Source organism: Protomyctophum bolini (genome assembly GCF_963924005.1).
Source record: "Protomyctophum bolini genome assembly, chromosome: 22".
Taxonomy (NCBI): domain Eukaryota; kingdom Metazoa; phylum Chordata; class Actinopteri; order Myctophiformes; family Myctophidae; genus Protomyctophum; species Protomyctophum bolini.
Window position 1 is genome coordinate 14134226 of NC_137883.1, and position 12097 is coordinate 14146322.

Sequence of the window (12097 nt, forward strand, 5' to 3'; positions counted from 1 at the left end):
TTAGGCTTGAGGCCAATTCTAAAAACAGCTCTAAATCCTGACCTAAGTTTTCTGCAAAGCTCAAAATATTTATATAGCAGCATCAATTTCTTTTACATTTTTCAATAATGTACAATAGAACCCCAAAATGGGTTCCCGGCCTGAAGGGGTAAACACCAAAAGGGGTTCCTGCACAGAATGGATATCACCGACACCTTTTCTATGAAAACCTGCATTTCCGTGTCACATCACGCCTCCATATATGGTCACGCCTCGTGACATCACACCTCCATATATATCTGGACATCACATCTCCATATATATATATATATCCATATATGAAGATCACAACACTGACCTCATGTAACCCTGGATAACCATACATGGAGAAGACAGGATCATCACCATCATCACCTAGATCTGGACCAGCATGGATTGGAGACAAATTCTTATCCGACAACAAAGTATTCTAAGTCTTGGGTCTGAGAGGCTAATTCTCATCAAATGTGACCCAGCTTGACTGAGGGGCTGCCATTGGATTTGTTTTCCATTTGAGTTTTTTCATGTCAAAGCAGGGAATCATAGCTTCGAATTGACATATTGGTTGTTCAGTTTGACCCACCAGTTTTGGAGATAAAGCTGGAGGCTGCACGATGGTTTCTTTCTTCCAGGAAATAAAACGTCTGTGTTTCCGAGGCTAGCACGATGGCAGCTCCTCAGTCAAGGTGGGTCACATGGCCGTCCGTGGCTCAAATGCAGAATAAACAACGGACCTTGATATGAAAAGGGTTGAAAACCACTGGCCTAAGTGAGTACAGGATTGTGAACACATCCGCCACCCTTTATCAAACTCTAAATGAAACATGATGGCATAATACATACAATTACTAGTTGAAGTAGAAAACATTTCAGAATTTATTTGCAAATTGATTTTGCACATGAATATCTAAAGTATAAAATTATAATTACAGATACAAAGAAATCCATCAAAAAATTGGTTTAGCACAACATTTCAAGAGTTTTTCTCTGAGCAATCCAAGTTTGTAATGTAGGCAGTGAAACTGGAATAACGTTAAAAAGGTCAGTCTATTCAACAATCCTGTATAACCTTTTCATACGACCCACTCCAGACAGAATGATAATAAAAATACTGGAGAAGATCATTTCCTTTTATAAAAATACAATGCATAATTAGAACATACATACAGTAGCTAATCTAGAGTGTTAGCATAATTCATTTTCATTAAAGTGGCCTATCATTTTGGTGTTGCAATGTAATCCCAGACCAGTCTGGGATTGTTTTGAACAAGTTAGTTAATACATACATTCTTAGAGTATGATTGCAGATGGAAAACGTGACATGTTCATACTTACTTATAAATCTAAATATAACATAAGTCTGTTTAACTCTATTACAGAACCAGTCATGATCTTTTTTTTGTATCAAGACTTAGTCACCCAGAGAATACAAATGTGTCCAGTTAGTTTTGAACTTTTGATAGAGGTTTTAAACATTTTGTACCACTAATTGGGCAATTAGTCACTGCAGAATTCTGTGTATTCTAAAATTGTGTGAACCTTGGCTTGTCTCTGTGGATCTTTGGCTATATGCAGGCGTCAGGCTTTGGGTGGAGATTCGCTGACCTGATGAAAAAATAAAGCAGTGTTATGCAAGGGTAACAAACAAGACAACAACATTAGATCACTACAGCTAAATTAGTCTTTGTCATTGAATGAAGACTCTTTGGCTATTTATTAATAAAGTATGTGGAGACGGACAGGAAACAAGGAGAGAGAGATAGGGAGTGACTAAGTGGATACAGCTAAGTGGATGGGACTCGAACCAGCAATGCGCTGTCAGGCTGCATTAGGAACCAAGGTGCCCGGACCACTCAGCCGGCCCGGGCCAGGCAAGTTGTCATACCTCAAAACTGTTCCTTTAAGTTTTGACACCAGAATGATCTAAATTCCAAACATTCTTTTCACACCCTTGCACACAAATCAAGTAAGGTGGAAAGTGGAGTGATGAGGAGAGTGGTTGGTGAAACATACCGTGTGTATGGACCTGGTGTTGTTGTGGGGGAACTGTTGGACATGTAGAGGTGAAACATACCGTGTGTATGGACCTGGTGTTGTTGTGGGGGAACTGTTGGACATGTAGAGGTGAGAGGGCTCACTTTTCCTTCCCTCGTGGTCATCGTTGACAGCGATGACATTGTCCTGTGATGAGCTTAAGCAACCCCGGGTGTTAAGATCCAAACTGGCAACCATCTCCCTCGACTCATCCAGCATTCGCTGCAGACAATATGTGGAGAAGGAATAATCACCCTGACAAAAGAAATGAGAATCTCATTAACATGGCTATGACATTGTGTGGTACACTCTACTACACTGTTCCCTATTTTTGGGAAGAGATTTAACCACATGAAGCCTAGTATCAGTATTCAACGTGTAGATCAGCTATTTTCGGCGAAGACATTTGGTGTAGAGGAAAAAAGGAGCAGACCTACAGTAGTAGTATAGGTCTGCTCCAACAGACAGTCTCTTGCATTGATTTCTAAAATAAAAACATCTAATAAACCAGTAAACATAAAGAATAAATTAACATTAGTTTGAGAGAAACATCAGGTCAACACAAGATCAAGCCACAAAGATATTTATGTTCTACCAAAAATAAAAACTAGTATGGGAAACCGATCTTTTATTTCTAGGGCAGTTAAATTATGGAACTCATCACTATAGCTGAGATTAATTTTATTGATGCACTATTATGTTGTGATTTCTGTTAAGCATTGTTTTTTAGTTCTAGTTTCTGTGTTGGTATGCTGTCAGGTTTTCAGGGAAGAGGACGACCCTGCCATGCATAGACAACCATAGATAGGTGAATGAACTGTATCTGTCTGTGGGCAGGCATATGCTGTGCCTGTGTGTGCGTGAGTGTGTGCGGCTGTATGAGTTGAGGATTAGAGGTATAGGTATTTTTATTATGCTGTAACATTTGACTCACTGCTGTCGTTTAGCATCAGTGCAATTTGAAATGTATTTTTGAAATGAAATGAAATGAAATTTTGTTATGTTTTAATTTATTTCTGGAATCTGGAAGATTAGCCGAAAGTCCAAATCAAAATCAAAAACAGAACAGATATGCCACTTACAGACAAAAAATCCATTCCTAACATAAAGGACTATCTCAAATAAGCTGCTCTAGGAGTTTCTTACATCGTTGGAGGCTGCTGAGAAAACTCCCAGGTCACCACTGACTGTGTCTTGCTGATTGACTGTTGATAGAGATCCTTTATCATATGCAGGCCCAGACGTCTTCATCCTCGGGGAAGGAAATGACTGGTCCAGATATCCACACGTTGAATCACCTTGGCTGAGAGAGGGGGAAAAAACGTATTTAGGACCATCTCCACCCTCTCTCTTCCTCTCTCCATCACCACTTCCTCTCTATCTCCATCTCTCCTCCTTGCTCTCTGTTCCGTCCTCCTCTCTCTTCCCCTCGCCATTTAAGTTGTGTCCCTTTAGCAGAATGTGAAAGAAAATAAGAGCCTGTGTACCGAGGCTAGTGTCCCATCAGTGCATGTTCACTACCAACACTGTTTGCATCCATGTCCCATTATCAATGCATGTCACCAACCCAACATTCAGGGACCTCTTCCCTGGAGCCTTTGTGCATTTTCATTACACAGGTTCCCATGGATCCATCCTGACTGCAGACACCCTGGCTGCGGATCGAGGGTTTACATCAGTGGTTTCCAACCATTTTCAGATCAAGGTCCATTATTTATTTCGCATTTGAGCCACGGACCATTTTATGAGATTTAGCCTCTCAGACTGAAGACGTATGAAAACGTTGATCAACATAACAATTTGTCTACATTCTCTAATTGTGTGATGCAGATGTTTAACAATAATTTAACTTTTGATAGCGTAACATGAGACTATAAGGGTCCATTTGGTTACCAACATTATTTAGCTGGGGACGACCTGGTACCGTAATAATGTTAATGTTGTCATTCATAGTTGTCGCCATTGTCGTTGCAGTTAGTATTATTGTTGTTGTGTTGTTGTCTCTCCTTCCCCCCTGCCAGGCTCTGTCTGTATATCTCTCTCCCTCTCTCTTCCACCGGACATCATCAATGCAGATGGCCGCCCACCCTAAACTCTAGGGTGGGCGGCCATCTGCCTTGACGATGTCAGGTGGCCTAGAGCCTGGTCTAGGACCTAGAGCCTGGTTTCTTCTCGTTAAAGCTGGCTTCCCTTGCCAAGGTCATCAAATGCTTGCCAAGAGGGGAGAAACATTGTGTCTCAATGTCAAGTGCCTTGAGACAACTTGTGATTTGGCACCATAATAACTAATCATAACTATATCTTCCACATTTGATATTGACCTGCCATGTGACGATCGTCCTGTGTTCCTCTCCCTCAGGGCTTCACGTGTGCTGTCCAGGTTCAACTGCAACAGCTGCACGTCATTCTGCTGATTCTCACACACCTCAAAACATGCAAAACACATCATTTCTTAGATTGATTCATACTTCGCACAGCAGTGTCTCACCTACCTACAAACTAACAATAAGTTGCAGGTATGACGCGTTGTTGTGAGCTTGTAGGTCGGCTAGTTTCGGCACACACCGATAAATGAGGCATTACACATTAGTGTTGCGTGAGAAACAAACTGTTAAATTCTAATACCTAAAACTCGTTGACACTAAATGGTTGCATACCTGCCCTTGGCAGGTAAATAAAGCTTTCTGGCAGGTTGAATTTGCTTTCAAGTGCTTGGGGGACGCAACCGTCTATTAACACATCACGAGATATCTGTCTAAACACCAGAACCTGGCCAGAGCGCTCTGTCTTCTGGCCTGTGGAATATAAAATAAGAGCTGTAGTGTAATAAACGGTAATTACATTTTTACCTATCATTTTATAATGAGCGCTTTACTTTTCGGGCAAGTGGGCATGAGCTTTGGGCAAGTAAAACATGACCTGTACTTGCCTAACAGGCAAGTACCCTGCTGCTCGCCCCTACTTGCGCGGTGGGAAAGTACCTGAGACTTTAGTGTCAACCCCTGCTTGAGTCATGTCCAAAACACTGTGTTGTGCTTTTGTCATTATTGTACAGCTCAGGCCACAAGAGCCAAAGCAGAGGAATTCCAGCACAGCCTGAGGTATGCTGCGAAACCAGATTGGTACCTCTGACATCAGACAACGCTGTGAAGGGGAAGAACGAGGAAACAAGTAACTCATACACTGTAGAGGCTGGAGAGCTGTTTAACTCAAATACTCCACGTTAAGTGCATCTGTTAGTGCTCTCGGCCTCGGGTGATTGTTTTGTTTTCAAAGTTATATAGCTGAAGACTGCATGCTGGAGAAGAGGTTTAATTAGAACATAATTTGTCGCTGTCAGGAGGAAACCACCTAACTCAATATTAAGGTTTTTTTCATGAATCAATGCTATTGAACATTTGTGTGTTGGTTAAAAAAATATTGAACCAATGAAAAGTATTAAAAAGTGCTTCGGACAAAACCTCTTGCCTTAACACCATTGGACTAACATACTGTCTGCTAAAGCAGCTAACTCCAACACCTCTCCCCCTCTCATGCAAGTAATTGACAATATATAAAGTCAAAATACCAACTTTGATGAGGCAGTAATTGCAGTATTGAATTTCTTTAAAAATATATACATGGTTTAATTTCCTGAAAAAGTAACATTTTGGAGTTAGGTGGTTTATTCCCGACAGCAGAGATATGCTGATGATGAGAATGGAGTACCTGTCTCAGGCAGTTCAGCTCAGACTCTGTGCGCTCCTGTTTAGAGCGAGCAAGTAATAGCAGCTCATCCTTCCAGCTATCGCCCTCTCCTGGTGGAAGATATAACATCATTAACATGACTAATCACTGCAGTGCTCAACAAGCAAGGAGAACTAGCTCATCCTGTTACAGTGACAATGTCCTGGCTAGCTTTCTGGCAGGTAACATGATCCACACCCAATGATTGCAATCAAGAAAAACAAAGATAGTAAAAGACAATTAACCATTATGTCATCCGTGATTTTGGCTCGGATCCAAGTTAAGGCTATGTATAGAACAGTTTGCTTCTCACAGCAGTTTACAATGCTTAGAATGTGTTCCGATGGACATAGAGCTAGATATACTATACTGTATATATGTATGTACATCTGGGGGCACCTACAATAAAAATGTGCATGCTTGGCATACTAGCATAGTGTGATGGTTTACCTGACAAGGCCAACTCTCTATGCAGGAGCTGTGCCTCCTGTTTGAGACGAATTATCTCCTCTCTCTGGGCACTGCTCTGTGTTACATGCTGCTGCAGTTCTTCTAAAAAAACAACAACAGTACATCTTATCAAATCTACATCATCTTGCCTCATTTATTACTGGTAAGAGTAATACGTCATCTAATAATATACCCTGCCACACCCACCACTCTATAAAATGTACTCACCCCCTCCCATAACCTTCCCACTATATCTTGTCCAAACGCATTCAAGCTGAAAGGTCATTACAGTTTGCTGTATCCGTGCATAAAGTAATAACTTAATGAATTGACAGAAACTACCTCCCTCTTTACTTGACACAACGAAACAAAATAAAACTGCTTCTTTGCCGATTTGTCACTGTTGCTAAAGATATACAATGCCGTCTCCTCTCGCACTTTTTGACACTGCTGCTATCAATTATAATTAACAACCTCATCGATCAATTAACTGGTTAGTCGATCATTTCCCTCAATGTCCAACATAAAAATCTACATTTAGCTGATATACAGAAAGAATACAAATGTATGCCTGGTTTTCAGGTGGGCGATCCACCTGAACTCACAGCTGTTGTTGTATGTCGTATGATAAAGGGGATTAGGGGAAGGGATGATATTGTGATGTCACTATATCTGATGAATTTCGATTGGGCCTTTCGACTTCAAGCTAAAAACATACAAAGGGAAGACAAATTTCAATATTCTAACCACACATGGGAGTCTATTAGAGTAATGTAAACTCCATAGACACATACAAGACAGAAAAAGTGTAAAAATCACAGCACTCTACATCCCTAGAGTGTATAGTATGGTATGTAATGCATTGTACCTTTCAGATGTGTGTTCTCATCCTTGGCCTCTCTGTGGCAGCGCGTCTTCTCCTCCAGGTCTTTCAGGAGCCTGCTATCCTGTGTCTGCCTCTCTTTCAGTGCCATCTCCACATCGCGCAGGCGCTTTGTGAGGTCAACGATGTGAACGGTGGCCTCTGTTACATCTTTGTCCTGTCGGGGGAAAACAATGTACTAATCAGAACGACTTCTGAGATGGCTAAGGACTCCAAGAAGAAGTCAAGAAGAATCTAATCATAATCATACCTCACACACCTTGTTGCACTTACACCAGGCAGTCACCATGAAGTTCTTGAGCAGCTAGTCGAAGCCCTACACTACTGTAGATCAGTGGTTCTCAAACTCTTTGGCTTCAGTACATCTTTACCTTCACCGAACATCTTGCTTAAGGCCTGACGTCCAAATTTATAAAATGTCTTCTAAATCCTGACAGTTTTCTGTCAGGATTTGTGCCACATTTTCACGATTTTCTCAAAAATAGCAGACCTACAAGCTCGTAGCGCGCCACTCGGTGGTGCGCTATGAGCTTGTAGATCTGCTATTTTCAATAGCTAAATTATAACATAATGTTTAAAATACCAAAAGGAGTTCTCGCCCAAAATGGGTTAAAAAGACTGCAACAAAAAACTATAGGCTTACCTAGCTTATGATGCTCACTGTGAATGAATAAGAAAAATTTACTTTTTTTGTGTGTGAAAATTAATGCCTTCTATTCTGAGCAGACATGTGCAAATATGCATTGCTATCTAACAGTTGTGCTTGTCTAATTTTGTATTTAATTTTGTTTACTACATTAGAGATCAGCGGATTCACACATTTCTCAATATCAAATTGTGAACGCAGTGATTGCGAACGCAATGAGCACTTACTATGAGACCTAGCAGATCATGTCTGTCTGTGTGTCTGTCTGTCTGTCTGTCTGTGTGTGTGTCTGTCCCGCTATACGTCCAAATATGGAGTGTGTTGCATCAGCAATCACTCAGCTCCATATGGGCACAAAAGGGGCCAGGTCCACATATGCAGTAACAGCGGGACAGACACACAGACAGACAGACAGACATGATCTGCAGGGTCTCAGCTGCGTTCGCTTCCCGCGTTTGCGCGTCTTACTGGTCAGTAAACAAAAGAGTAAAATCTACCATTGTCCACTATCTCTCTATCACATTACTCCTGCATACCCCAAGGGGTATACGTACTGCCACTTGAGAAAAAACTACCGATAGGCTAACAATTGTTTGCCTACACACAAAACAGGTCAACAGTTGACATCATCGCAGAAATAGCTATATACTAATTGTACACCATTTCCAATATTTCTTTTTACTATTATTAGTTATTACTATTATTTAACCACAACATTGAGGAGGATCTAAGTACGAGAGTGATGTTTGCAGTGCTGTGACCAGCTGAAACCTTGAATAGTGCTTAATCCTCCTCTCATTATATCTTTTGCATTGATACCAGGCACCAGACCAAAATATTATACAAAAAAGCTACTTCAGTAAATCAGTAAATAGTCAAATGATGTACCTTGAGTTTGAGCATTGCGCTGAGTTCCTCCTCCCTGACCTGCAGGGAGCCAACTTGAGAGGATAAAGCCATTACCGTAGTGCTCAGGCTTTGGTTTCTTCGCTGGCACAGAGAAGAGACAAATAAACATCATTGTCATTGCTTTCTGTATGTTTCTGCAAAGAAAATTATGTTGGCGTTCCGCAGCACCCGCCATGGGGGCACCAGGGGACGGAAATTGCCACCCCCTAGTGCTCACACATTTAACCTCAAATTCAGTTATTTTATGCATATTATTTGTCCCCAACTCTGAATTGTTTTTGGACAGATCAAACGGATTTCATCGCAATCGATGCCTGTCCATCTACATGTGACATGTGTTTTAGAGAAGCGTTTTGTTGTATGCAACCATTCATTTATTAACCACTGTCAACATGGCATCACTAGTTTGGGAATGTCATTACAGGCGAACATTTTGAAACATTTTCACTTTTCGCCCCCAAACAAAATAGTTTATCTACAAGTTCTCAAGGTGTCGCGTTGAGAGCCTGTAGATATTTTCACTTTATTTACAAGTTGGACTTAAGTGGGAACTTATTTTTGTCACCCCCTATTTCTTTCTGAAATTACAGTCATGCCCAAATTATGCCTAGTGAGCAAGTAGTAGCAGCTCATCCTTCCAGCTATCGCCCTCTCCTGGTGGAAGATATACCATCATTACAAATGACAAATCAAGCAAGGAGAACTAGAAATTATGCCTCCAAGCACCTCAAGGTCTTCATATTTTTGGCTGATGTCCTGCTGTTTGTGTCCAAGCTTCTGGAGCTGCTGCTGGGTCATGCCGAGTTCCCGTTGGATCTCCCTCTCCCTGGTTTCCACTGTCTTCACACGTTTTGTCAACACCCGGATCACCTCAGTACGCTTCTGCAGCTCATCTGATAGCCCATTTCAAAACATAAGATGAATTACTCTCACCTCAGCGGACTTTGAGGCCTGAGTGAGTGAGTGGATTGTTTGTCAACATATAAGTGTTCAAAGCTAATAAGACTTATTAAACATTTTGTTTGTAAAACTGAATGGAAGATCAAAAATGAGAAATTACCGGTATTTGTTTGTTTTTTTAAATATGATAAATATCAGGAAAAGACAACACTTTTGCCATATTACGTTATTATTACAATATCCAAAATCCCAGACGACCCAGTCTCACGGCACAATATCGATAGTACAATATTGATATATTGCCCAGATTTAACTCACAATATGTCATCGTTCGTGGCAAGTTTTCACCAAAACATGGAATCTTCAGAGATTCATTCAGGCATACAAGACTTACCTTGTAATGAATGAATCTGAAGGCATAGACTAATAGTTTCTCACCTTGTAATCGTGCACAGCGCTGCTCTAGAGTAAGGACTCTCTGGCGGTCTTGTTCCCAGGCTTGCAGCTGTTTGTGATGAGACGCAGCCATGGTATTGAGCTCTCTGTCCCTGTCCTTCAGTTCAGCAATCAGGAGCTGCAGCTCTCTCCGCTGCTTTTGGATGGTGGCACACTCCATGTCACACACCACCAGACTGTAAATGAATGCATGTATTCTCTTTATTGTTAATGGGATTTAATGTTTGTGTTAGTGACTATACAAACATTAATTTCTATTCATTGTCAATTGCGTTTTTAAAACAAACATTAACCTAAAGACAAACATTAAACCTGTATATAGGAGGGGATAGCGCCCCTCAAAAATATTAAATGTGACAGTAATTTCTTTGCATATCTCTGCTGTCGGGAAGAAACCACCTACCGGTAACTCCAAAATGTAATTTTTTCAGGAAATGAAAAATATTTTTTTTTTCAGGAAATGAAGAAAACCTTATATTTTGAAAACAAAGCAATACTTCCACAAGTTGGTGTTAACTTGTGACTTGGTGTCAATTACTTGCATGAGAGGGGGAGACGTGGTGGAGTTAGTTGCTTTAGCAGACCATTAGAATCAAGAGGTTTTGTCCGAAGTGCATTTTACTACTTTTTATTGGTTCAATATTGTTTTAACCAAGACACAGATGTAAAGGGTGGTCAATAGCACTGATTTATGCAAAACGTAATAATCTAAAACCTCAAAAATTGAGTTAGCTTTATAGGTGATTTCCTCCCGACAGCAACAATATTTATGTTATTTGTCATATCTGCCCTTTGCCATTTGTGATTACGAAACCTAAAAGACAAACAGAAATAAACTGCTAAATGTTCAATGTAAAAAAACGATTAAATCGTTAATCACAAGTATTTGTGACAATTAATCACCAGCTTAAATGTGTAATCGTGACAGCCTTATGCATGCCAAACACATCCAATAAGACTATCACATACAATGTCTATAAATAATTATAATGTATTTGTATTATACTTGCAATGCATTACATTCTGCTTGTAACACTGTATAACTATAGCTATAAGCACTCATAAGTACTCATAATGCAATCATAACACATTGTAATGTAATGCAAAGCCAATTATTAACTAACAGGATAAATCTGCATAATGCCATGCATGGATATATGGCAGTAATCATTCCAACGTCATTCTGTGTAAGGTTGTAACTTAACTTGGAAATCCCTTGGAATTAGAAACAAACTGCAGCAGTTGAGTCATGATTTGAACATTTAACGACTAACCTTTTTTCAGGGGTTCTGTGACAGGAATGTGTGCATATTAAATCGCTTTTTCATCTTTTTGGATCTTTTGTTAACATACACAACACACTCGCTAGATAATCCAATCCATCCAACAGTACCACTACCAGTAACAACAACAAGCAGTTAGTAAACATGCCTGGCGTGGCGAGTTCTCCCAAGTCTTCAATTAGAAAAGAGAGAATGTTTTAGTCTCCTCGCCATTACACTATTTTACTCAAATGCTCCAATCCAAACTATATTCACACTTTTTTCAGCTGCTAAGTGATCTCCAACTACATATCCTACATATTCATTGTTTACTACCAGGGCAGGCAGTCGCCTTCGGATGACGTTCCCATTTGCTACTGGCACTTTCGGATGACGTCTAACGTAACGTACGTTAGGGAGCGCTTGTTTTCCTGCGCCCGCAGGGCCCGGCCGCAACTAGCCCAAGCCAACAGCCGTGTGAGCTGGACAAACTGTCAGTAGGCCGCTATAATGCATCCATTGATGTGTTGACATATAATAAAGTAAATATAAACATCACGTGATGCCACAGCCCACAGGCCATAATAATAGTTCCAGCCAGATCCGTCGTTAGATCTGAACTGACTGCACCTGAGCGCTCCCTTCCACGGTCTCTCGGCCAATCAGAAGCCGGGTTCTCTCGGCCACTCACAAGTCGAGTTGTCCAACGTCCGCGGTTTGTTTAAATTTATGTCTCGCGCAGCAAACGCGTTCACGTTCACACCGCGAACTGCGAGGATCGGCGTCGCTGTGGTAACTGCCAATCGGAAGCCG

At 40.8% G+C, this 12097-nt stretch overlaps 1 protein-coding gene across 3 annotated transcripts; it reads right to left on the bottom strand.

Annotated features, from left to right (window-relative positions):
• Positions 1–84: 84 nt before the first annotated feature.
• ccdc62 (coiled-coil domain containing 62) lies at positions 85–11627 on the bottom strand. Of its 3 annotated transcripts, XM_080755835.1 has the most exons (13): positions 11297–11627; positions 10005–10198; positions 9393–9559; positions 8646–8747; positions 7097–7268; positions 6229–6330; positions 5761–5849; positions 5179–5196; positions 4374–4477; positions 3199–3355; positions 2093–2307; positions 1558–1623; positions 85–399 (listed from the first exon to the last, which is right to left on the bottom strand). In XM_080755835.1, the coding sequence occupies exons 2-12, from the start codon at positions 10180–10182 to the stop codon at positions 1584–1586; spliced, it is 1344 nt and encodes a 447-aa protein (XP_080611961.1). In that variant the 5' UTR covers positions 10183–10198; positions 11297–11627; the 3' UTR covers positions 85–399; positions 1558–1583. The 3 variants fall into 3 exon arrangements, with proteins under 3 accessions (XP_080611961.1, XP_080611960.1, XP_080611962.1); XM_080755834.1 differs by lacking the exon at positions 85–399 and having other exon boundaries at positions 871–1623; XM_080755836.1 differs by lacking the exons at positions 85–399; positions 5179–5196 and having other exon boundaries at positions 871–1623.
• Between the last annotated feature and the right edge of the window lie 470 nt (positions 11628–12097).